The 26,427-nt window shown below is 38.3% G+C and overlaps 3 protein-coding genes across 4 annotated transcripts; all 3 read left to right on the top strand.

Moving 5' to 3' along the window:
* Positions 1-1,963: 1,963 nt before the first annotated feature.
* parp6b (poly (ADP-ribose) polymerase family, member 6b) lies at positions 1,964-11,468 on the top strand. Of its 2 annotated transcripts, none has more exons than XM_047345159.1 (23): positions 1,964-2,097; positions 2,197-2,251; positions 2,801-2,878; positions 3,402-3,499; positions 3,588-3,648; positions 4,468-4,558; positions 4,640-4,706; positions 4,796-4,945; positions 5,036-5,168; positions 5,727-5,858; positions 7,699-7,794; positions 7,882-7,974; positions 8,051-8,176; positions 8,266-8,331; positions 8,451-8,518; positions 8,624-8,672; positions 10,203-10,315; positions 10,388-10,460; positions 10,548-10,617; positions 10,700-10,779; positions 10,885-10,948; positions 11,018-11,102; positions 11,208-11,468. In XM_047345159.1, exons 2-23 carry the CDS (start codon positions 2,249-2,251, stop codon positions 11,302-11,304), a joined length of 1,893 nt encoding a protein of 630 aa, XP_047201115.1. In that variant the 5' UTR covers positions 1,964-2,097; positions 2,197-2,248; the 3' UTR covers positions 11,305-11,468. The 2 variants fall into 2 exon arrangements, with proteins under 2 accessions (XP_047201115.1, XP_047201124.1); XM_047345168.1 differs by having other exon boundaries at positions 3,405-3,499; positions 11,208-11,467.
* A 3,469-nt stretch (positions 11,469-14,937) lies between these two features.
* Positions 14,938-16,469, top strand: rpp25a (ribonuclease P and MRP subunit p25, a). Its single transcript, XM_047353519.1, has one exon. It carries the CDS (start codon positions 15,302-15,304, stop codon positions 15,857-15,859), a length of 558 nt encoding a protein of 185 aa, XP_047209475.1. The 5' UTR covers positions 14,938-15,301; the 3' UTR covers positions 15,860-16,469.
* Positions 16,470-20,343: 3,874 nt separating this feature from the next.
* On the top strand, positions 20,344-25,472 carry LOC124877668 (cytochrome c oxidase subunit 5A, mitochondrial). The gene is made up of 5 exons (XM_047381066.1): positions 20,344-20,501; positions 21,216-21,332; positions 24,659-24,780; positions 24,869-24,986; positions 25,073-25,472. Exons 1-4 carry the CDS (start codon positions 20,429-20,431, stop codon positions 24,980-24,982), a joined length of 426 nt encoding a protein of 141 aa, XP_047237022.1. The 5' UTR covers positions 20,344-20,428; the 3' UTR covers positions 24,983-24,986; positions 25,073-25,472.
* Positions 25,473-26,427: the final 955 nt, after the last annotated feature.

The following is a 26,427-nucleotide window of genomic DNA, read 5'->3' as shown; positions in this document are numbered from 1 at the left end:
CTTGAAGCTCATCAACAAAATGCCAAGAGTGTGCGGAGCAGTAATCAAAGCAAAAGGTGGCTACTTTGAAGAACCTAGAATATAAGATATATTTTCAGCTGTTTCACACTTTTTTGTTCAATATATAATTCCACATGTGTTAATCCATAGTTCTGATGCCTTCAGTGTGAAACTACAATATTCATAGTCATGAAAATAAAGAAAACTCTTTGAATGAGAAGGTGTGTCCAAACCTTTGGTCTGTACTGTATATACAGTAGTAAAAATTATTATAGCTACATTATTGATGTTATAGTTTTGATTTAAATGTATTTATGTCCCATTACAGCCACAAACCTTAATGTAATCAGGATTTTAGGTGATAGATCAGCACAAAGTAGCAGGTAATCAGAAGTGGAAGAAAGAGGACACACAGTTTTTCAAAATAACAATTAAACAAAATTTTAAATATATTTGTTTTCAGTCCCATTTACTGTGATACTTCTCCTTACCTTCAGAAGTCTCCTAACTAGTAAATACACTCCACCTGTATGTAACAAGTATAAATCCAGCTGCTCTGTGAAGGCCTCAGAGGTTTATAAGAAAAAATGGCTGAACAAGCAGCATCATGAAGACCAAGGAACACAGCAGACAGGTCAGTTGTGGAAACAAATGGAAAGAGTATGGCACAACTGCAAACCTGTATAGACATGGACATTCATCTTAACTGACAAAGATACCATTAGTCAAAGAAGCAGCCTAGAGGCCCATGGTAACCCTAGAGGAGCTGCCGTTATCAATAGCTCAGGTGGGAGGATCTATTAACAGGGCAACAACAAGCTGTGTACTCCATAAATCTGGTCTTTATGGAAGACAAAGCCTTGTTGAAAGAAAACCATTAGAAATCTGACACATGGTGGTTGCAGCATCATTGCTGTGGGGATGCTTTTCTTCAGCCGTGACAAAGAAACTGTTCAGACTTGATGTGAAGATGGATGCAGGTATATAACAGGCAATCTTGGAATAAAGTCTGTTTGTTGGGTACAAAAAAACTTGAGATCCTAAACATACAACCCGAGATACAACAGAATGAGTTAGATCAAAGCATATTCATGTGTTAGAATGGCCCAGTCAAAGTCCAGACCTAAATAAATTTGAGAATCTCCAGCAAGACTTCAAAATTGCTATTTATAGACGTTCTCCATCCTATCTGGCTCAGCTTGAGCTATCTGTATGTGCGTGGAAACCACCCATCATTTTCATTCCATGTCACTATTATTCACTACTCTGTGTTGGTTCATCATGTAATATTTGAATGAAATATATTGACGTTTGTAGTTGTAATGTGAGAAGATATTGAAAAGTTAAGTAGGTGTGAACATATTTATAAGACTGGTCATGTAAGGAGTCATTCATAGCAAACATCTCAGTATTAACTGAATTAATATCCTGCAGCATATAATTATTTGCTGAGATATTCTGCATCAGCTGAGTAGGAAGTAAACTTGTCCACCCCCTACACAAACATCTTTAAGTAGATTACCCTGCGAAGACCTGTCAGGAGAAGACCTGCACAGATGCATGGAGTCCTAGAAGTGTCTAATCTGGCCAGACTAAAGCAGCAGGCGACGGCTAACAAGGCTAACTGCTGATTAAGGTCAGTCAGTGATGCAGCTCAGAGACAGGGTGACTAATAGATGTCAAACAGTGCCTCAACTGCCATCCATCAAACTCTTACACCAGTGCTCTTTGTTTAAATTAGGATGTTAGACGTGACTCATGAATCTGACTTCTTAAAAAAATGTCTCTTTCTCTTCTAAATGCTACATGCAAACACTTTTCAAGTTATATAGAAAACAAGCAGTACACCTCTGTGCTCCTGTGCAGGTAGAGACGTGAACTCTGCCTCAGTCTGGCCTGGGTTTGTGTGACCGGACTCTACATCCAGTCATGTGATCTGGAAGGCAGACTGAACATGTGGCATCCCTGCTCTCAAACAGAGGGGGAGAGGACTAATAAACAAGAGCTCCTAGACAGGAAACATTCTTCGTTTTGCTAGGATCTCCCTGACACGTGGTTTTAAAATATAAGGAGACTGCATTTATTCCCAGAGGAGAGGTAAGAGCCAATTTGTGTGTGATTAATGACGTTTATTCTTGCAAAAAAATACTTTTTTCATAAAAACCTGAAGATATTTATTGTGTTTAATTGTTATAGTGAATTCAAGGAAAACTGATCACTTCTGACAAAGAACAAAAGAAATGACCACATGGTAAGTGGTATAAAATCAAGATGGTCAAAATGAAATTTAATTTTATTTATAAAAATCTTCTCCTGTTTCAGTTTAATAAACGGTTCACCTGAACTGAATCGGTCCTGTAAAGTTCATTTTTGGGATGAAACAATTAATTAGATAAATTGTGATTAATCAATTATTGACATAATCATCAAATCATTTAGTATTTGAATAATGAAAAATCTTCTTTGTCTGTAAACATGCTCTATTCAGAACTCCTCAAGTTGCAGTTTTAGCTTCACCTAGTTTGAGATCTGTAAAAAATATCCTATTAAGAATGTTTTGCTATCCGATTAATAATCGACTTATAGAAAATATAGTCGACAGATTAATCGATTAGCAAAATAATCATTAGTTGCAGCCTACTTTAACGCATGTGTTTTTTGAGTGCTGGTAGGAGAATAATTGATTGATTTGCTCACTGTTTTATTTTCAAAATTAGGAGCAGAGATTATTGAATGAATAAATGAATCATAAAAAGTAAAAACTAGCTTTTGGTTGACAGTTTTTCTCCATTAACCGCAGGAGGCTGAGTGGCAGCAGTGGGCAGAGAGCTGCAGTGATGAAGACAGCGACTCAGAGGACTTCGTGTCTGGAATCCAGGTAAACATCATTTTCAGTGAGACTGTAACAAAAAATAAAGCATACAAATTCTTTTTAGCCCTCTTTTTACCATCTTGCTAGTGCAGATGAGATTTAGTGAGCATTTTTTTGTTTTGCATAATCTGTAAATTGTCCAACATGTTGTATAACTATTTAAAACCTTGCATAGATGACATGATAAATAAACTGGTGTTATGTTTTAAAGTAAAATATTTTATAAATCTTTGGTAGTGTAAGTTTTAATAACATGTCCAGAGCTTTTACAATTAGGTTTTAATGAAGGATGGTGTCCTAAAGTGTTTTATTACTATAGCAACATCCTTTACAAGATAATCACAGCTGTGCTGCAGTTGTTTATTAATTTAATTCAAAATAATGCAAAATCTTTCATGCACAACAGTGTTTCCTAATAATTATAGGACTCTTTCTGGGTGTTGCATTAAAAATATTTCAACCCTTTAGCCTCCTGCAGGGCCGAGCCATCAGGGCGGACGTACAGTAAGCATATTAGTGTTTGTCTCAGCAGGAGAGGTGTGCCACTGACCTTTATCACCATCGCCAACTAGATACAGACATGGCAGCCGTCCGGACTTTGTACTCAGATGCTGCTGTCTCTGTCAGGTAAAAAAAATATTTTTGTTGGCTTCTTAAAAATGTAAAGATCCTTGCTGCTTTACCTACAAATGTTTCCATTTTCTTCCTCTGTTAGGGAGTACCCATCAATTGATGCCGTGGATGTTGAGCTGAACATTACCACCAACATTGTGGATGTAGGATAAATTGTTGTTTTATTATAAAATATTTAAGTTGTGGTAAAGATTTAATTTATGCCCATCTAAGTGTTTAATGGAAGAGCATTGATCAGGATTACAGAAATCAAACCCTTATTATTGCTGACCAGTTTTCTGCATGTTTCCACTTGTAAAGTGATGATTTATCTCTGGTGATTAGGTCCAAGTGTTTTAGGTTGGAAGGCCTCTTTAACATCACCCTAATCTTTAGCTCCCTCCACAGATCCTGGCTGGGCTGCTCCATAACGTTAACATTACTTTCTGTCAAAAGAAACATGTTGCTGAAACTAAAAGATTTACTCAAATCTGAATTTGCCATAACTAGACATTCGTATCATTTGTCAACTTAACTTAATGCATCAAGCCATTTGTTGTATACCGTTAAAAATCAACATATTATCAGCAGAATTTCTAGAGTACTGGACTTTTAAAAAACATCATGAGGAAATTATAACCCAGTTTGCCAAATTCTCATCTTAATTATAATTTGTTCAATATTGAGATAATTTCATGTCCTGAAGAGGTTTTTTTTTTGTTTAGTTTTGTTGTATAAGACCAGTAACATTAGATTGGAAATTTAGCAGTAGCAGATGTTTATCATTGGCATTTTGGGCAAAAGGCTTCAACCTTCAACACACATAAAAGCTGTGAGCTGACTGGAAGTTATTGAGCATTTTTACAAGCTGCTCCTGCAAAACAGTAAAGAAACCTAACCTAACAGAGAGAACCTCCTGAAGACAGTGTGTTTATCGTGTTGACAGATTTCCAGTTCAGTCTGACAGTGTTTGCTGTCTTCAGGTGGAAGTGGCTAAAGCCTGGAGGATTAATCCAACAGAGCCAATCATCATCCGGCTCCACTTCTCCCCGTCTCTGTATCTGGACGGACCTGGTGAGCCCCAGCAACGTTTCTACAAACAAAAACCTCAGCAAATCTTCCTTACGTCCAAGTAACTGATGTTTCTCACCACAGTGCCCTCTGTGGAAGTTTTTCAACCATCTAACACTGATGATTTCAGTATAGGAAGACAATTGCAAAAGTGAGTTGTGCTGCTGGGACTCATGGTAATTATAGCATGAAATGATTCATACGCCTTTTTTTGGTGACCGACTCCTGTTTGTTCCTCAGTATTCTTACAGTCTTCATATCTCAGGAGTGGAAACACCTGACAAACAACAGCCCTGTTGTCCAGAGAAAGAGCGGACACAGATGGTTCAGGCCCAGTGGGACAATCAAGAAGTTCAGTGCTCGGTTCAGTGTGTGGTTACCACCTTCAAAGTACGATGAAGCTTCATAAATAATCTTTTCCTTGGGATTATATGGATCAGTTAATGGATGTATGCATTACCTTTTCTCTATTATGAACAGGACCAATGAGATCCATCAACCAGCTGATAAAGACAGGAATAGAATGAAACAAAATCATTTCACTGGTCAAACCACCTCTTACAACATCAGGAACCCAACAGGAGAACTGTTTACCTACACAGCTGGAGGAAAGGTTAGGACTTTCTCTAAATTCATTTTAAACAATGAAGCATACAAATGGTTAGCCATTGTATTTACTATAGATGTTTATTTAGCTTAGAATTCAAATAAAATAGTAAAACTGAGTTTGTGTTAGAGATGTTAATGGTGTTTAGGAAAACCCACATTTGTCATCACCTCTTAGGTTAGAATTTGATAAGCTTGCAGACAATCTTGGACTGATACCATTGAACAGTTTCAGAAATGCCTTTTCTTTTCCCTAAAAAAGACTTTAAACAGAAATATTTTCAATACATCTTCAAAATTGTGTTCACAATAACTCATCTCCCGGGTTTCACCAGATACAGAAGGGTCGGTGTGAAAAGATGTGCACAAAGTCAAATTGTATTTTAATTTCAACATACTGGGGCTGACGTCTCTGATAGATTCCTGCAACATTTACACCATCTAAGTCATCTTAAAATATATTTCTTTGTATCATGTTTTTTCTCCATAACTGTTTGGTGCCTTCTGTGAAGTTTGGGTTCTGAAAGTTGTAAATTAACACAAATGATGTCCGGCTTGCCTGCAGAGAGTGATGGTCTCAGCAGTCAAATCTTCAGCCCATCTGAGCACCAAACAGCTGATGGAGCTGCTATTCACCTCCCAAACCATCCGACACTGTAAAAGCACACCGACCCTGCAGCACGGCTTCTTAGCACAGGTAACGCGTGGTTCCATTGATGCTAGGGTGACCAAAGTATGTTACATTGCATGTTTCTGCAGCCTTTATATCACCTCTGAGACATTTCTATTGCATTACTCATGGTGAATAAAATAACTATTAGTACGAGTCAGGTAGCAGGTAAAGTAAGATTTATCAAGTAGAGGAATGGAGAAACCGAAGGAATATGGTAAGGTGTGTTTGCCAGTATTGACATTTGCTATAAAAGTGATTTGTATGAGAATTATGTGGCCCTGAAGTTATGTCAACATTAGTCAAAAATGACTAATACAACAGCATAAAGATTAAACTGCTGTCACTCTGTTTGCTGCCTTACATTTTGAAGTGGCCAAGCCAGTGTCCGGACTTGAATCTGAGAAAGAATCTTTGAAGGGAGCTGGAGATTAGGGTGATGTCTAGGAGGCCTTCAACCTAGACTTGAAGCTTATTATCAATGATAAATCTTCACAAATACCAGTGGAAACATGCAAAATAGTTGGTCAGCAATTATAAGAATGGTTTGATTGCTGTTAAGGCAACAAAGATTTTTCAAAAGAGTATTGAGAATGGTATAAATAATGTCATTTTAAATAAATAAAAAAACAGTGATGAAAAGTAAATTAAAAACCATCAATAATATGTCCCAAAATCCATGCTGTGGCTTATTTAGTGATCAATAATGTATGCTACATTGTTTAATGTGTACTAAAGTGATGAATAAGCTATACATTCTTCTGGTATCATGTCTTCCAACACAATTAAAACATTGTGAAGGGGGTATAAAAATGTCATACTATAAATCAGACTGATTTTAAATAGCCAGTCTTGTACATGTCATGGAAATTGGTGGATGAACTAAATTGCTGGTGCTAAGGAAGCAGGTTCCTATAACAAGACACCACTCAGTAATAAATACCTACATCCAGACAACATAACCAAGAACCACAAGCACATGTCTTGGGAGGGGTGAACGGGGAGCAAAAACAGGTGAGCTGATTATCTGTATGAAACAGATGGTGAAGTAAGAGCTAAGAAATGAGAGCAACTAAGGACATCAACAGGTCTTTACTAGAATTAGAAGGACAAAATAACATTAAACTTGCCCAAGGTCACAGTAAAAATACAAACATGTCAAACTAAGAGGTAACCAAGACACACAAAGCCGAGAAAAAAAGATTTAAAATCTAAAACTTTGTAAATATATGTAAGTATCAATCAGCCACGTTTTCACTGATGATCTCAACAACTTTATTTGCTTTGTTTTACTACAAAAAAGTTTAATTATTAAGCAACAGGGACAGGGACGACATTTTTGTTACTGGCGGGTGAGTTTAATAAAGCAGTCAAAATGCCATCCATCATAATTTAAGAAATAAACAATTGTCCCAAATATTTATGCTAGAAGATGATTTTCAAGCATTTTTCCTCACTTTTTAGATGGTTAATAATTTGTGATGTAGAAGAATTTGGTACTACTATGATGGTTCAATACAGTGATAATATGTTGGTTCCAAAATGCACATTTAGAGGGTTTTCTATTCTTTAGAGAGAATATTCAGTCAGTACAAACAATGAATTACCGTAAGAAACATTTGTGTCGATATTTGACAAAACTCTTAAGACTTATATGTTAAAATGTTCAGTTTAGGCTGTTTTCAGTTACTGCAGGGTTCATATTCAACAATACTTTTTCTTTCATTCAGCCTCAGTTGTTTTGTTTTATGTAAGGATACTTAGGCCCAGAAAGAAATGCCAAGAGGCTGGTGTTTTCCTTCACGAGAGTATGCAACAATGTGGCAATGGTGAAAACAACGTAACTGTATTTGCTGTATGTGCACAGATAATAAGGTATGCTGAGCAGAGAATCCCGACACTGAATGAATACTGTGTTGTATGTGACGAGAGACATGTCTTCCAAAATGGGCCAATGCTTAAGGTATGACTTCATACAATGAAATTAGCTGGAGATAGCTGCAGATTTAAGTCAGTATTTACTGGAGATTCTTCTTTTGTGGGTTTGCAGACGGCTGTTTGCACCAGGGAGCTGTGCGTATTTTCCTTTCATACACTGGGGGTTATGTCTGGAGCTACAGAAGAGGTCGCAACTGGTGCAGAGGTCAGCAGCACTTTCATATGCTGGTGTAGTGATTATAGATTATAGTTTAGTGTCCCAGTAATCTCTGCTGTTACAGGTGATTGACCTGCTGGTGGCCATGTGCAGAGCCGCCCTTCGGTCATCACGCAAAAGCATCATATTTGAACCGTACCCTTCTGTTGTGGATCCGTGCAACCCAAAAACTCTGGCCTTCAGTCCTAAGGTATCAGCTAAAAGTTATTGCTCACTTTGTGTAGCAAACAATTACATATTTTTTATATCATAATAAAGTACCTATGCATTTTGTAACAGAGAAAGAGCTATGACAGGCTGCAGAAAGCTCTGGATGGTGTGTTGTTAATCAGGAGGATGGCTCAGGTGAGGTGACTCATGGCTCATGTTTTTAATAAAAAAAGATTAACATATTTCTTTTCTGCTTAATGCTGGTGACAGCTGCCTTGATAGGATATGATTTAATAGCTTTCTTTCACATGCAGGGTCCATATTCTGAGATAAAGAAGCAGATGGACAAGATAGACCCCCTCGCTCATCCTTTACTACAGTGGTAAGGGGCTAAATCCAGATTGGCATATAAACTGTATTTAATTATAGTGTGTTAAATCAAGGGTTATTTTAACTAATGTCCAGCCATCTCTAACTTCTCTTCTAGGATTTTAGCAAGCAACAGATCACATATTGTCAAGCTTCCACTCAACAAGGTGTGTAAGTGCAGCATGCAGAAGGTCATTTCTAAATGCAGTGGTTTAGAATCCAAACTAAACTTTTTGTAAAAATTCTCCTTTTAATCCTCTTTTCCGTGTCTTCTTATGGCAAATAACTACTGAAAATCTTACACACGAAAATACATTTGTGGAAAAAAGAAAGTTTATATGACTCTCGGTGCAGTAAAAAGCTTGTAGAACCACTTCTAGCAGCTTTAACTTTAAGTAGTTGTCTTCTGAAGGACTTTATCGGTGTCTTTAATCTTTGTAGATGAATATTGCTCAGCTCATTTTGTACAATACTGCTGCAGTTCATTGAGGTTTGTGGAGATTTGCTTATGCACAGGTCTCTAATGCTCCTCCACAGCATTTCAGTCAGATCTTGAGGTGTGGACTTTGACTGAGCCATTACAACATTCCTTTCTTTTTCAAGCAGTCTGTGGCAGATTTGTCCCGTTGATTACCTCATTTAGGCCAAGTTTAGACTGTAGAATACCCTGGTATACAGAGGAGTTCATGGTCAGCTCAGTAGCTGCATGGTTCCCAGGTGACAGGTGGAATCTTGGCATTGCGTTAAAACATGCCTGTATGCTCAAGACCAGCAAAAACATCGACAGCCCTGCTTCTATAGAGGTGGTCGCACTTGCTGATGAACACTTGGTCAAGTGTATCTGTTTAGTTAAACCTAGGATTGTCAGGTTCAGTGTAGCGGAGGACCCCTGAATGCAGACAAGCAGGAAGTATAGGTGGTGAGTGAATGATTTAATAAATAAAACTCACTTCAGCAGGTGGTGGCAAAAACAGGCAGACAAGACAGGCTTGGCATGAACAGCATGAACTGAATCAAAACAGGGTGAATGTTTCCGTGAGAAATGAACAGAATGAAGGTATATAAATGGAGCATGGTACAGGTGAAAAACAAAACTGATTAACATGGTACAGGATGACCGAATGAAGCTATTTGCGAACAGACAGGAGAGAACAAAACGTGGCCGGAGCAAAACAGAAATTCAAGGATACAAACTAATCAGGAAAACATAACGTACAGAACATGAACTAGAACACAATAAGAAACTAAAGCACAGCCAGGAAAATGATAAACAGAAACAAAATCCAAAACTGGAAATAAAAATAACTAGAACCCAAACAAAGACCCAAACACCCTCAAATCATGACAAGGAGCAACTTCCCTAATAAATCCAGTGGAAGCAGCAAGGACATACTTAGTGTTTCCTAAAACTGCATTGAATCATGCTTTAAATAAACAACAATAAGTGGGATATAACACAATGTTTTATTTTTTGTCCAAAAACTACTCCAAAATAAAAAGTGTGAAATTTAACATTTATGTATCCCGGAACAGAACCCTTTATGGGTATAATGAACCGATAATCACATGCACAGTAACGTCATTTTAAGACCTGGGACAGCTGAGATTATTTTTTATTGTACCTTGTTGACTGTAGCATTCAGACCTCTAAAATATTTCTTCTTTGTTTGCTCTCTTATGACTTTGGTTCCTGACAGCAACTGAGGTTTATGCGCACAACCCATCAGTTCCTGTTGGTCAGTGCGCCTCCGTCCAAAGAGATTCGCTTTCAAACAGCCAGGAAGCTTTACGGCAGCACTTTTGCTTTCCAGTAAGTGAAATCAAGGCTACATTCCCATGACAAGATCAATACCTGATCGTAAAACCTTACTCTTTGTTTCAGCGGTTCTCACATTGAAAACTGGCACTCCATTTTGAGAAAAGGCTTAGTCAGTGCATCAAACACAAAATTACAGGTAAATTTAAAAAGGGTTTTAGTTCCTTTACAGCTTATCTAGAGCAATGAAACCTATAGCTGAAATATTTATTTTATTTTCTTGAAGCTACATGGAGCTGCTTATGGGAAAGGGATCTATTTGAGTCCCATTTCAAGCATATCTTTTGGATATTCTGGTAAGAGCACAGTGATTGTTATAAAACTACATGGTGAATCTGCAGTGATTATAAGAGTATTTTTTGCTATCCCCATGCTTAGATATGGGTAAAGGTCAACACCAAATACCAACCAGAGAAGAACTCATATCGAAATACAACCAAATACATAAAATGAAACAGGTCAGGTTAACCACATATTGTATTTTGTTCAAGAAAACGTTTGATGCATTTCCTGTTCGAGAAAACATTTATTTATCTCTTCCTGCATTTATGTCTTTGTATTAGGAAGAACCGGGGCAACCAAGGTTTCTGCAAAGCCATAATCTAAACTGCGTTGCACTCTGTGAAGGTGTGTTGTTAGACAGTATCAGCTTCATAGCATCTTGTCTTATCTAACAGAATTGTCCATGTGTCATAGTTATAACCTCGAAGGCCCTTCAGAAGCGTGGGAACGTTTGGGTTTGTCCGGTGCCCGACCACGTGTGCACGCGCTTCCTCTTTGTGTGAGTAAAACATCCAACAATATTCATTTATGCCTCCCAGCTTAATAAAAAGCGATGCAAACAGCATTTTAATACTCCATCACGGTTTGCTTTTTCCTGGAACAGGTATGAAAACGGTCAGGTGGGGGATGTTCACATCAATACGCAAGATGCACAAATCCACAGGGCAATTTTACACGCAACTGATTTAAAGCCATGCTGAGAAAACCAGAGCTCCTGCTGGTGCTACGCACATTTACTGGAAGCCATCATGACTTTAATATTTAAGGTGTAAACAGCAACTGTTGTATATTGTGAAATATATTTTTTACTGTATTTTATTACTATGCTTGACAGATCCTATTTTTTGCTGTGTTTATTAAAGATGTTTTTCTTTAACTTAAAAGTCAATTTGCTTGGTTATTGGTCTAACAGGTGCCACCTGCTGTAAAATTGAAAAAAAGCTTCAAATACATTTATTTCAAAGGAACACCAAATATTGCAGAGGATGCTACACATCCTAACACACTCTGCAACAACAGAGATGCGTTATTGCGAGAATGCTCACATTTTGTTTGTGCCTTATTGTGCCTCTTGGGATTAATGCGAATGTGTCTCAGGAGTCACACACAGAAATGACGACTAATAAACAGTTAGACAATGTTTAACTAACATGCTTTGTACCAGATTTGGTCCATTAACACACAGATAACTAGTATTCAAGGACTTTTGACAAGCATCCTATTAATCAATTGTTGATTCTTCTGACTTTCACTATTTTGCCAAAAGTATTCGCTTATTCCTCTGAGTCACTAACTTCAGGTGTTCCTACCACATCCATGGCCACAAGTGTATAAATCCCATCGCCTGTGCATGTAGACTGCTTCTACAAGCATTTGTGAAAGAATGGGCTCTGTGAACTCATTAAAAGAAAGTCGACGTGCAATAAATCTAGTGCTGAAATTTCCTCACTAATAAATATTCTACACTCAGCTGTTAGTGGCATTATAACAAAGTGGAAATGATTGAGAACAAAAGCAACTCAGCCAGAGTGGTTGGGCTCAGACAGTCCACAGAGCAAAATCTATAACAACATAGTCTGACCTGAACCCAATAGAACACTTTTGGAATTAATTAGAGCGAAATTGACGGCCCGGCCTTCAGGTCCAACATTGGTGTCTGGCCTCACAAATGTACTTCTGGCAAAACGGTCGAAAATTCCCATAAACATATTTCTAAACCTTGTGGAGAGCCTTCCCAGAAGAGCTAAAGCTGTTATAATGGTAAAAGGTGCCTCAGCATCACATTAAACCCTCTAAATTAAGAATGGGATGTCACTGAAGTTCATATGTGTGAAGACAGTCAAGTGAGTACTATAGCATATATATTAAAACCACTTAAGAAATACATCTTCAAACTCATCACTCAGTCCTCATTTGAGATTGCGGATATACAGGTCCTTCTCAAAAAATTAGCATATTGTGATAAAGTTTATTATTTTCCATAATGTCATGAGGAAAATTTAACATTCATATATTTTAGATTCATTGCACACTAACTGAAATATTTCAGGTCTTTTATTGTCTTATTACAGATGATTTTGGCATACAGCTCATGAAAACCCAAAATTCCTATCTCACAAAATTAGCATATCATTAAAAGGGTCTCTAAACGAGCTATGAACCTAATCATCTGAATCAACGAGTTAACTCTAAACACCTGCAAAAGATTCCTGAGGCCTTTAAAACTCCCAGCCTGGTTCATCATTCAAAACCCCAATCATGGGTAAGACTGCCGACCTGACTGCTGTTCAGAAGGCCACTATTGACACCCTCAAGCAAGAGGGTAAGACACAGAAAGAAATTTCTGAACGAATAGGCTGTTCCCAGAGTGCTGTATCAAGGCACCTCAGTGAGAAGTCTGTGGGAAGGAAAAAGTGTGGCAGAAAACGCTGCACAATGAGAAGAGGTGACCGGACCCTTGGGGGACCTGCGGAAGCAGTGGACTGAGTCTGGAGTAGAAACATCCAGAGCCACCGTGCACAGGCGTGTGCAGGAAATGGGCTACAGGTGCCGCATTCCCCAGGTCAAGCCACTTTTGAACCAGAAACAGCGGCAGAAGCGCCTGACCTGGGCTACAGAGAAGCAGCACTGGACTGTTGCTCAGTGGTCCAAAGTACTTTTTTCGGATGAAAGCAAATTCTGCATGTCATTCGGAAATCAAGGTGCCAGAGTCTGGAGGAAGACTGGGGAGAAGGAAATGCCAAAATGCCAGAAGTCCAGTGTCAAGTACCCACAGTCAGTGATGGTCTGGGGTGCCGTGTCAGCTGCTGGTGTTGGTCCACTGTGTTTTATCAAGGGCAGGGTCAATGCAGCTAGCTATCAGGAGATTTTGGAGCACTTCATGCTTCCATCTGCTGAAAAGCTTTATGGAGATGAAGATTTATTTTTCAGCACGACCTGGCACCTGCTCACAGTGCCAAAACCACTGGTAAATGGTTTACTGACCATGGTATCACTGTGCTCAATTGGCCTGCCAACTCTCCTGACCTGAACCCCATAGAGAATCTGTGGGATATTGTGAAGAGAACGTTGAGAGACTCAAGACCCAACACTCTGGATGAGCTAAAGGCCGCTATCGAAGCATCCTGGGCCTCCATAAGACCTCAGCAGTGCCACAGGCTGATTGCCTCCATGCCACGCCGCATTGAAGCAGTCATTTCTGCAAAAAGATTCCCGACCAAGTATTGAGTGCATAACTGTACATGATTATTTGAAGGTTGACGTTTTTTTGTATTAAAAACACTTTTCTTTTATTGGTCGGATGAAATATGCTAATTTTGTGAGATAGGAATTTTGGGTTTTCATGAGCTGTATGCCAAAATCATCCGTATTAAGACAATAAAAGACCTGAAATATTTCAGTTAGTGTGCAATGAATCTAAAATATATGAATGTTAAATTTTCATCATTACATTATGGAAAATAATGAACTTTATCACAATATGCTAATTTTTTGAGAAGGACCTGTATGTGCCATCCTGAAAGGCAGAAACACACCATTTTAACACAGAATCGTGTCCATGTGAGTCCTACAGCTGCCCCTAATCTCTACAGAGAAAGCCTCTTTCAGAAAGTCATCTGTTTTCATCTAGATTCTTTCAAGGTCTTAATTTCCACAAGTTCTGTTTTTTCCAGCTTCTATAGTTTTCTTTTCAAAATAAATTGCAGCAGCTTCAAGGAGTGATTGTCCTCATGCATGTCACTCACTAAAGAGGCAGGAGTGATGTGGAAAGCATTTTCTGGGTCACCCCAGCAGGCGGCGAATTGAAGTGTGGAGAGCTGTGAAGTTGCTGTTATAGCCCAAAGGAAGACATTTTTCCTGGACCATATGGTCCTCTAAAGATGGAGTGGAGGAAATGTATCTTCAAAACAGCCAGCACTATTGTACTGCAGTTGTTTTTCTTCTATCTCTTTATTCCAGTGGTTCATTATCAGCAAAACTGCACCCTGAGACTGTCAAAAGAGACCATCAAATCCAAATCTGTAAAAACAAAGAATTGTTTCAACTACACGCTTTATTAAATCACATTAACTCATATTCATTCATCCGTGTAACCCAAGTAACCACACAGACAGAGAAAATCTCTGAGTCCTAAAGCATTTCACAAAATTGCAAAAAAACAAACGAAAGAAACACCCAGTTATAAATGTCGGCGACTTGATGATTAAATGATGCAAAATGTTGCATGTGCCTTTAAGAGCACTATGTCCCACTCTTCATGTCTTTCTCTAAGCCTCATGTGTTTGTTGGCATCAGCTGTCCTCAGCGCTGAGGAGAGCAAGGACATCTTTTCTTTCACGACAGTGGGATTAGGAGAAAAAGTGGCTTTTTTATTCTGCAGGCTATCATCTCAGTGCTAAGAAGACAAAATAAATTGCACATCATGGACAGGGGACAGAGGGAAGATGAAGAGAAGTGAAAAGTTTGGATCACAATGCCAATTTTCTTTAAGTTTATTAAATGAAGAAAATTTCAGATCTCATGGGAAATAGATTAATAAGCCTGCAGATGCAGAAGAATCATCTTTCTTGCTTTCTGAGACATTACCCAACAAAAGGGTGCTAAAAAATGTTCAAATGGTGTAGCACCATAAGGTAGGATCAGTCTTCTTCATTCTCTTCTTGTGTCCAGTTTGTGTCTTCATCTCCACAGCCAGAGATGACCACCTTCCAGAGAATCAGCCGCTCAGAGGAGAGAGTTCCTTTTCCGATTCCTGGCCTCGCTGCAGACATCCTGCACATGCGAGTCAAAGAAGGAAGCAAAATTCGCAATTTACTGCGGTTTGCAACAGCTCGCATGCAAGGGAAAGAAGAGGACGGCAGTGTGCCGGCAGTGAGACAGGTGGTCTTCACAGGTTTGGGCAGAGGGATCACCAAGACCATCACCTGTGTGGAAATCCTGAAACGTAAAGTGGAAGGGCTGCATCAGGTTTCCAAACTTTGCTACATGACAGTTAATGAGGTTTGGGACAGTCCCCAGCAGGAAGTGGCAGGTATAACTGTGGAGAGGACGGTGCCTGCCATCTGCATCCTGCTCTCCAAAGATCCTCTGGATCCCCAGGAGCTTGGCTATCAGCCTCCACAAACCTTCAGCGTTCCCACAGAGGAAGAGGAGAAACGTGGAGAGCTGCTAAGAACAGCTGGCAGCCCATCTTCACTGCTCACTGCCAAGAGGCTCTGTCTGGATGATTGGACTGGATGTCCTCCCAAAACCTAGTTTAATGAAAGATTTAAAAAATATGAGAAAATGTACATTTAATGTACATTGTCCCATCTATATAGTCAGATTTGGCTGAAAAAAGTACTCTAATATTGTTCTATTATTCGTACTTGTGTAATTTGTGCAGTAAGTTGTTACTTATTTGTTACTGTGTATATAAATATCTTTCTAATGATTATTTTACTGTCTGAATTCAAAACGGATAGCAAAAAGGGGAAAAAAAATCTGCTTATAGCAGCAGATTGCTGCATCTTGTGTTTTTTCAGTAATCGTAAACTTTACCGTTTAAATAATGTGTATCTAAACCTTTATTTGCCACAACATCTGCATTCTGCTCTTTAACAATCAATTCAATGTCACAATGGTCATAATTATTTTTGCTTAATTGTTCACTTATATCAAAATTGGAAAACATGGGGTAGCAGTGGTTATGTGTTATTTGGAATGTAGATAATACTGGAAAGTGAGCAATTCACAAGTCAGTAGGGAATTATACGTTTTTAATTCTACCATCTACACTTCGGACAGTCTGTTTTTTGTATATCTATCTCTGTTGCAGTTTTTTAGTTTTAACTTATGCTTGAAACAAATCAATAAACTAAACTGAAATGCAGCTCTTGTGCGTATGGTTAATTTAATGTCACAAATGTGGATGTTTGTAAAGAGCATCAATATTGCAGATAAGGTTTTCTAGAAGGGAAATGTATCAGTGCTGAGGAAAGAAAACAATATATTGAATAAAAACCTCATCATGAAGAGAGAACTAAAATTCATAAAATTGGACAAGACTTTTAAGTACTGAAATATTTATAAGCCAAATACATATTGGCTAAAATGCCTTAAATAGCATGAAAAGTTAGAGTCCCTTTAGATATTTCAGCATGTTTTTTGTTAGTTAAATTTGACATTATCCATCCATCCATCCATCCATCTATGCATCCATCCATCCATCCATCCATCCATCCATCCATCTATGCATCCATCCATCCATCTATGCATCCATCCATCCATCTATGCATCCATCTATGCATCCATCCATCCATCCATCCATCCATCCATCCATCCATCCATCCATCCATCCATCTATGCATCCATCCATCCATCCATCCATCCATCCATCCATCCATCCATCCATCGATGCATCCATCCATCCATCCATCCATCCATCTATGCCTCCATCCATCTATCCATCCATCCATCCATCCATCTATGCATCCATCCATCTATGCATCCATCCATCCATCCATCTATGCATCCATCCATCTATGCATCCATCCATCCATCCATCCATCTATGCATCCATCCATCTATCCATCCATCCATCCATCCATCCATCTATGCATCCATCCATCTATGCATCCATCCATCTATGCATCCATCCATCCATCCATCCATCTATGCATCCATCCATCTATGCATCCATCCATCCATCCATCCATCTATGCATCCATCCAGCCATCTGATACAAAGTTCTGGAGGTAATGCTTTTAATGGGGAGACCAAGAAATTATCCAGCTCATTCTGGGTTTTCACAAGGTATTCCCAAGCCAGAAGGGATACATACATTCCCTCCATTGGGTTCTGGATATGCCACATGGTGTCCTTCCAGTATAACATGCTCAAACCTCCAAAGGGCAGCATTAAGGAAGGTTCCTGATCAGCTGCCCAAACCACCTCAACAAACGTATTTCAATGCAGATGAGCATCGACTCTACTCCAAACTGCCCCAATGGAAGACCAAGTTATTCATCCTATCTCTAATGCTGAGTCCAGCCACCCAAATGAGGAGGCTCATTTCAGTCACTTGTATCTGGGATCTTGTTCTTTATGTCTCCACCCAGATCTCACAAACATACTGAAGATGAGGGTTGAAAGGCCAATGGACCAGTGAAACAAGAGCTTTGCTCCTCAGCTCAGCTCGGTCTTCACAGACCAGAAAATTGGCCACATTATTGCAAAAGAGGTACCCATCCATCTAACCAGCTCCATCCTATTATCACCTGTAAACCAGATGTCAAAATACTAGAAATCCTACCCCCAATGCAGAAGTCAACCCCCAACTTGTGGGGAGCAATCCACATTTTTGCAGCTGAGAACAATGCCCGCAGGCTCCTCCAAACCTCCAAATCCACACCTGAATCAAACTGTTTTATTTTATAATATAACAATTTTGAGTGAGTATTTGTTGTGTGTCCTTGAAGCAAAGTGAGCCATTTAATGACAAGAAGAGAAATGACTCCGCCTCCCGCCCATAAACTGCTGGAGATAGGCACCAGCTTCCCTGTGACCCACTATGGAAGAAGAGGTAGAAAATGACTGATGACTAACCAAAAGCTTCCTGTAGAATTGGCCAAGTGTTGGAGGGAGGACTCAGATGTCGTACTTCAACTGGTGCTAGATTTTAGTTTATTTTTCCTTTTTCAACTGGTGGAAGTGCATTGTGCAAAAAAGGGCTAGAGAAAAATATTTACAAAAACAAGAAACAGAACAAAATTCTGAAGGAAAAAGGATCCAAAAATCTTAAACTAATCATTTAAATTTCTAATCAAATTACAAGACTATGCTCCTGGCTATGGAGCTCTAACCAACTGTGCCCCCTAAAGCTCAAACTGCACAAGCCTCACAAGGGAGGTTCTGCACCAGTCTTTATACAATAAACCATTAAAAACAACTATGATGAACAAAATGGTTTGTTTACATAGACATGCATGTATTATTTTCTAAAAATGGTGTGGCAACCCCAAACATCACCAGGCAATGCACCTAAAATGGAACATACCACAACCCATGCGTCTATATAAGGCCTTGGAGGCCTCCTGTTCTGGTTTGCCACTCTATCATGAAAAATACCTGAAAGTAAGCTGAAAACATGGGTTACACCTTGACACTTCCCACCTGATTTGTAATTTGAGAGACAAGATGCATATTCCTTCTATTTTGTTGTAATAAAAACATTAAATGTGTGCTGTGTCACTTTGTGCAGTTTTTCTTTAATTATCAATTTAAGGAGCAACGTTTATATAGGTTACATTACAATCTGCACCCAAAAGAACAGAATAAGAAGGAATTGGTCATTATGGGAGTATTGAAGTTGCTGTGCCTTCAACTGCTCGACCTTCTTATGTTGAGTAAAAAAAACTTTTGGTGTTTTTAAAAAAACAACCAAAAATATTTAAAATACAAAATGACTATAATTATGAAAGATTGTTGTTCCTTGTCATAGACCGTGGTTGGATATTGGATATTGGCGCTCTGCAGATTCAGCTGCGTCCCCGTCTTGTTTGAACCGGTCCTGGCAGTCTGATTACGGGCAGCAGGTCTCTGCCTGCTCCCTACCTTCCACACACAGTGCTTCGCTTAGGGACCGTCAATACATTTCCAAACCAAATACTCTTGAGTACAAAAATTAATAGCTTTTAGGTCACATGACCTAATGACACAAAACTAACATTAAATCATTCTACTAAACTGGATAGATGAGACATGGTCATTTTTATCTGATTTTCATGCATTTTCTAATTTTTAGGAATTTTTATAATCACAATTGATCGTTTTGATAGGGTTATAATACATACAGTGATCAGTTTCAAGTTCATTCTCAAAGCTTACAAGCTACAGTCATAAGAAAAACATTCATTTTAGCAGATCACACTTACTTTTTTGAAACAGTCTTTAATGCATGAAGATGTTTCTTGATTTATCTGATTGAGAGTTAACCTTACATTGGAAAAAGAGGGAGACAGACGTTGTAGCAGTTGTCCCTTCACAAATCAAGGGTCAAAGCATGTTTGTCAATCATTCAGAGCTATGCTCCCTTCATCCACATCAGCAGAGGTATATGTGTGATTGTATTTTTTAAGTTCATCTTTCACTTATTTGTCAACATTTACTTCATCATTTTAAGACTCATATCAACAAATGTTTAGATTAGCTAGTAAAGAGTTTCAGGCACTTTAAATATTTATAAATTATCATGCTGCTCATGCAGAATATTGCGAGCCTCTTAATGTGGCTGCCCATGCATCTGGAGTGGTGGACACCAATTACCTCCTAAATCCCTCCACAGCTGGTGTGATTCTGTTTGGCGACAAAACAGAGCTTCCTCCTCATAGTTTACCAAAGGTAATATATATATATGTTAATTGTGATATTGTGCCAATGTAAGAAGTAGAACTCTCACACATCAGCTACACTGAGTTAAACATGACTGGGAATCAACAAATCTGCCATATAAACCAGTAATCCATTGGTGAAGATTTGTAATAATACCTCTCTGTCAGAAGTTGTACTTGTCACTAAAATAAATGACTTATATACATATACATATATATATATATATATATATATATATATATATATATATATATATATATATATATATATTTATTTGGTTGTAGAAACACATTTCACATTTGCATGACATATTGGCAGTCCAAATCAGGGCAAGAATGAGCTCTCCTCTGCACATGCGCAGCAGGATATTACATATTTGTTGGCTCCCGCCGTCGTTAGAGCAGCTTCCTCCGGATAAATCGTACCGGTTAGTCTCGCTGGGTGTCCTGCATCATGTTCAGAGCCGCCGTCCGACTCTCGGTCTCCGGTGTCCGGAGTTTAACCCGCACACAACCAAGATGCCAAGGTATTTGTTCATTCATTGTCTCTGAGAATTAACCGTTTAAATGCGGCAGCGTATGAAACTGTAGGGGCGAAGTTCATACGGATATCCAGTGTCTGTCGGCACACTGCGGTTCTAGCTACGCTAGCCAGTCAGTCGACCGCTGCAGTTAATAATACACTCCGTCTAATTAAAGATTTGAACATGTTGGTCAAGTAATATTTTTTGTTAAATACGCCCTCCCTCCAATAAGCTAAACCTGCTCTGCTGTAATAGTATCTCCGTTTTTCGCCCGGTGCTAGTTGTGTCCTTGTCATGACCCAGCTGGGACATGCTAACATGCTAACTGTGTTGGTTTCTCTGCTCAGTGAACCAGCTGCGGATATCTCAACAGTGAAATGGGTTGGCAGCGGCTTCCGCGCCCGATAAAAGCACATCGCCCTGGTGTTTACGTGATGGTTTAGCTAATCCAATTCATTGTAGGACAGAAGGATTCACATTATATGCAATAGACTTACAGTAGATCTAACGTCTCTAATGCGCAAGTGTATATCAGTCAGCTACGTGCAGTTCCATATCCGGACAATGGAAGTAATCCACCTGACACACATTTGCCCTTTTTCTCCTTCACTCACTGCAAACTTGATCTTTATGTGAGACAATCGCATAACACTGAATACCACTGGAAGCATTTTATATGTTTTAGTCACTGAATGTTGTGTTGCTTTTATCACACAGCTCTTCTGGCATCAAGGTGTTACTCACATGGGAAACAAGAGACAGATGAAGAGTTTGATGCCCGCTGGGTGACATATTTCAACAAGGCCGACATCGATGCGTGGGAGCTGAGAAAAGGTAGGTTTCTAATAATGACACATTTCTAAAAGATGAGAGAAAAAAATGACACAAGTCAGTGTGCTGAATGGTGCTAATGTTCGGAAGGAAGTTGTTTCTGCAAGGTCGATTATTAATATTAACTGTAGGTCGACAGGGGGTTTTGTCAGGCATTGGAGATCTGGTATAAAATTAGACTGTGAGTAAATAAGTGAGGATTAATTCCTCATCACAGCATTGTGATGCCATATGGATTTGCTGGAATTTTATAGCAATCTGTACAGAGTGCATTATTGAGGTTTGTAAAGATTAGTTGTTCCAACTACAGAGGGATCACACTCCTCAGCCTCCCTGGGAGGGCCTATGCCGGGGTGTTTCAGAGGAGAGTCTGGCCAATGTTCGAACCTCGGCTTGAGGAGGAGCAGTGTTCGTTTTTCGCCCCGGCTGTGGAACGCTGGACCAGCTCTACACCGTCTACAATGTGCTTGAGGGTTCATGGGAGTTTGCACAACTGGTCCACAAGTGTTTTGTGGACCTGGAGAAGGCGTCTGACCATTTTTCCCTTGTGTTGCTCTGTGAAGGGTGCTCCAGGTGTACAAAGTCCAAGTCCAATCCAGTGTTATTTAATGGAGGAGATTAACAGTTTCTGTCCCTCTCTCTGTCTATATGCCTCTCTATTTGTTAAAAGATTTGTTTTTATTCTTTGTTTTTTTAGAGAGGCTACAATTTAGATACTTTCATATTTTAGCATTATATCCACTTCTTGAGGCACCTAAGGAAGTCATTAAGACCTCCTCAGTGCCTCACATACCTGTCTGGGTTCCAGTGTTTAATATAGGTTTCTGTGTTTCCATAAAATGAGCTTTGCTGCATTTCCACATTCTTTAACTCAGGGTTTAAAATCCATTGCTGTGAAGGTTTGATTCATGGTCCTCCTCTAAGTTGGAGGCAACACTGACAGTATGTCATAGGTTCCTTATTAACTTGCTGGGTTTGCTTTGCTACTTTTTAGATCCGTTTTAGAAAAGAAAAAACATCTACAGCTCGGTCGTATTAGGAGCAGCCTTCTCTGTTATATTGTTGCCTGACGCAGTCCTAATTCACTGTGGTTAAAAAAATGCTCTATTTTTTTTTTTTTTTTTTCTCCCATTAAAAAAACTGCTCTAGATAATAGTAAATGCTTTTCTGAAATTCAATCCTGCCTCTAGTTTTGTGATTGGTTGTTGCAACCTAAGAACCAGGGAAAGAAGCACCTGGATAGTGCTGTTTATCAGGTAAGAAGTCAGGAAACTCAGGAAATGGTTCGTTGGACAATAAACATTAAACAAACACAATTTTTAAAATGTTTAAAATATGGTTGGTTTACAATTTCATTAAAACTTTATGCCCTTGCTTTATGGGACAAATTAGATGATTTTATTTTTATGTAAACAAATCAAGTTCAGCACCATCCATAAAGCTTAATGAAGGTTTATGTCAGCATTATTCATCCAAGTAGATCAGTAATTGGAGCTGCTTTCAGCTGAGGATTAATCAGTCTCTGGTCCATTTTTGGATGCGTAGTTTTTTGTGGGGATTGCTCAGAATAGACTGACATTCAAGATATTGGACAAAAAGCTCCATATCTATTTGTAACAGAATTGTGATTTTATGAAGGCGTGTGTTTCATATGATTTGAAATACAGTATATTTGGTTTTTCATAGGGTGAAATAAGGATGGTGGTCATTTGGAACCTTTTGCCGTTTTGGTTGTTTCATATCGTACTTTAGGGTCTAAAATGGTACCGTCTACTGAGGGATGTTTTGCGCTAACTTGGTTAGTTCGTATTCACCAGCCTTGCACTGTTTCATACCCACCTCTATAACCAAAATTTGAAAGTAATTTTCTTTAATTCTTCTTTTAAGAATTTTGTTTTTTTTATTCCAATGAATATTTACCAGAAGATGATGACTTGGTTTAATCAGGGGATGTTATCTGTTTTAAGTTGTATAAAGCTTAACTGGTCTAAATGGGGAGCACAATTGAACTAGATGATAGTAGAGTGTAATACAAAATTACCACGTTTTATCTCCATAATTCATGGAAATACTAAACTACAGTAAAACAAATGAACTGATGCAGCATGGTTTAAGAACAGGTGCAGGTCATTTCACCCGTTCACCATTTCATACTTTTGCAATATTGGTTAGTTTCTTACCATTCCTTTAACCATCAATTATAATGCAATGAAATAAGCAACCAATGTTTTAATCATTTTGGCCATTTTTAAATGTAAATAAGCCAATTACATAATAGCTTGCAGAGAATTAGATAATGCTTTTAAGCCAATAATGTAATAAAATTTTACCAATAGTGTATTTAGTTTGTTTAATAACTGCATGCTGCAGCATTTAAAAGAAATGCTTTGAAAGTTTAATAACTGTGTAATACATGCAGGTCACATGACCACTGTTCTCTTCCTGAACTCTCGCCAAGTGGTCTAACTGCCAAAAGCACTTCACAGTAATTATTTAAATAGTCTTATTGTAAAGATTTTGTACTGCTGGTTCTCCTATTGGCAACCATAGTTAAGTAAAGAGATTGATTTGTTGTATGAATAATTAATGACTGAGGATGACAACTATGGCATCCAACATACCTAAGTTTGATGATCAAAATGCACAAAAGCTGCAAATAATCATATATATGTTGGGTTCCTGTTTATGCATTATACCATTATCCAATGCAGTTATTGCATTCTGAAATGACACCAATAATCTAGTAACTTATTCCAATAGTGGCAAAATGTAATTAGTGGCTCAAACATTTTTCGGCTGTTATTTTATTAGTTGCTGCATTGCACCGCCTACAGCGGGACATTTTTATACCCGCTTTGAAAACCAACAATTTTAATTCATCTTCTGTATAGTTTAATGTATGGAAACTGTGGTTATGACTGTTGTAAATAATATCTACCAGAAGAAGGTCGCGTAGTTATTTTGGTTTAGCCGGTGGGTCATATTCTGTCATTTCATAAGACTTGAGTTGCACAAACAAGGACCAGGTCCAGCTTAAATGGCAAAATGTTTTCTTTAAAATATATACAATTAAATTAAACTATATGGAAGATTTGAGCCTTTTCATTGCTATTCATGTGCAGAAGTTCTAAAATGCCGAGCTACGATGAAAAATGAACTGACGGTTTTAGACACATGTGTAAATAGTTTGTGTATAGGTACAAAACAGAAGTAGGAGGAGACATGCTGAGCAAAGGGACAAGTTGGGGGTGGAATCTGGCAGAGGAGCCAATTTAAAAAGTAGCTTCTGTATTTCCTTTAGCATTTAAAGTGTTAACTCTGTGTTTCAGGGATGAACACATTGATTGGGTATGACCTTGTACCCGAACCAAAGATTCTTGAGGCTGCACTGAAAGCCTGCCGGAGATTAAACGACTTGGCCAGCGCGATCCGCATCTTGGAGGCAGTGAAGGTGAGAAATTCTGAACGCGTGGGAGTGTTGTGTTTTTAAAATTGATTTTAGTCATAGGTTACAGGATTGTCCGTTTTTATCTCCTCAGGACAAAGCTGGGCCTCATAAAGACATCTACCCATACGTGATCCAGGAACTGCGGCCAACGTTAAACGAGCTTGGCATATCTACACCTGAAGAGCTTGGACTTGATAAAGTGTAACTCGGTAAGTGTTTGTTGTTTTTTTTAAGGCATTGAACATTTCATGTCTTAAAGGTGATTTATCAGATGAACAACACATTTTTCCCCCAGATCTGAAGATGGAGGACGTATGCAGGACATTGAGCCCGTGTATTTAAATGTTTGCCTCATCAAGCACGTTTTAATTAAATTTGGCCTTTTATTAGGTTCTTTTGCTTGTAAAATATGGATAAATATACTATCTTTGTGTGTCATAACATACTGGAATTTTATTTTTTTTGTTCGTTGGGAGTTCAAGAACCTGTCTGGCAATACTTAAATACAAGTTGCTCTAGATCAGAGCATTACCAAATGATTGATGCACACCATATAAATGCTTGTGAACATCTTGCCACCAGAGGGCAGCAGTGTCACATGAATGTGAGGATTCATTTTACTGTATTGAGTCTGCTTCACATCTGTTTCAGGGAAAATTTATTTGCGGTTTGAATAAAATTCATCAAAAAGGAAATTGGAGTAGTGTGATTCCTATTACAGACTTAAAATATAGAAATATAGAAAGCAAGCCTGACATAAGGCAGTGTGAGGTAAGATGTTTTTTTAATCAGTCTAGAAAAGTATGGATTTTGATTTTGTTTGTTTTCCAGGTCTGGATAAGCATGAAAAAAAGAATATGAAGTGTGAAAAATGGTTTTCAAATTTAATTCCTTATTTAGCTCTCAGAAAAAATCAAATGAATTCATAAAAACATTGTGCATTTTACTCTGATTTATATTTAGTGTCTTTTTACTGATTTGTCTCATTGCAAATTAGTTGGTTTGGAACTTGTTAAACATTTTGGTTTTTGAGTTACTGACAATTAGACCACAATTAAATCCACACTCATTTAAAAAATGACAATTTCCCTTCTTTTCTGACACCAGGAGACCTTTTAAATAAACAAAGCATGACACAAAGAACATGTCACAGATCAAACTGCTTTATAATATTTATTGGGATAATCAAGTAGAATTGAAAATCCTCAGTGGTTGAAATAGAGCTTATCTAAGTTGGTCCAGATGCTGACAAATTCAGAAAACTAGCCCTATGGGAAACCAGCTGATATGTGGAAACATAATGCAAACCAACTAGGGAAATGTTTTGTACCCGGATGGCATGTAAGGTCTAGAAATGTACCAAACACATTTAATCTTGAAATGTATGAAGTTGTTTATTTGTCTCAATTTCCCATGCCTTGATAAGTATTCCATTATCTTTTCAACTTTTTATGTACAATATTATCCAGGGAGCATTGTGATCTCATTGAATATGAAACATAGCAGATTATTAATTCCTTACATTTTCTGGTGCACGACATCTGTTGTCTGTTAACGGAAAAACTTTCAGAAAACCTGAAGTTTTTCTCTTACTCTCCTGTAGTATGTAACCTATTTTTATAATGTCACACACACCAAACACTGAAAACA

Source organism: Girardinichthys multiradiatus, chromosome 2 (genome assembly GCF_021462225.1).
Source record: "Girardinichthys multiradiatus isolate DD_20200921_A chromosome 2, DD_fGirMul_XY1, whole genome shotgun sequence".
Taxonomy (NCBI): Eukaryota; Metazoa; Chordata; class Actinopteri; order Cyprinodontiformes; family Goodeidae; genus Girardinichthys; species Girardinichthys multiradiatus.
The sequence above is the reverse complement of the archived record's forward strand: the minus strand, read 5'-3'. Positions and strand labels throughout refer to the sequence as shown.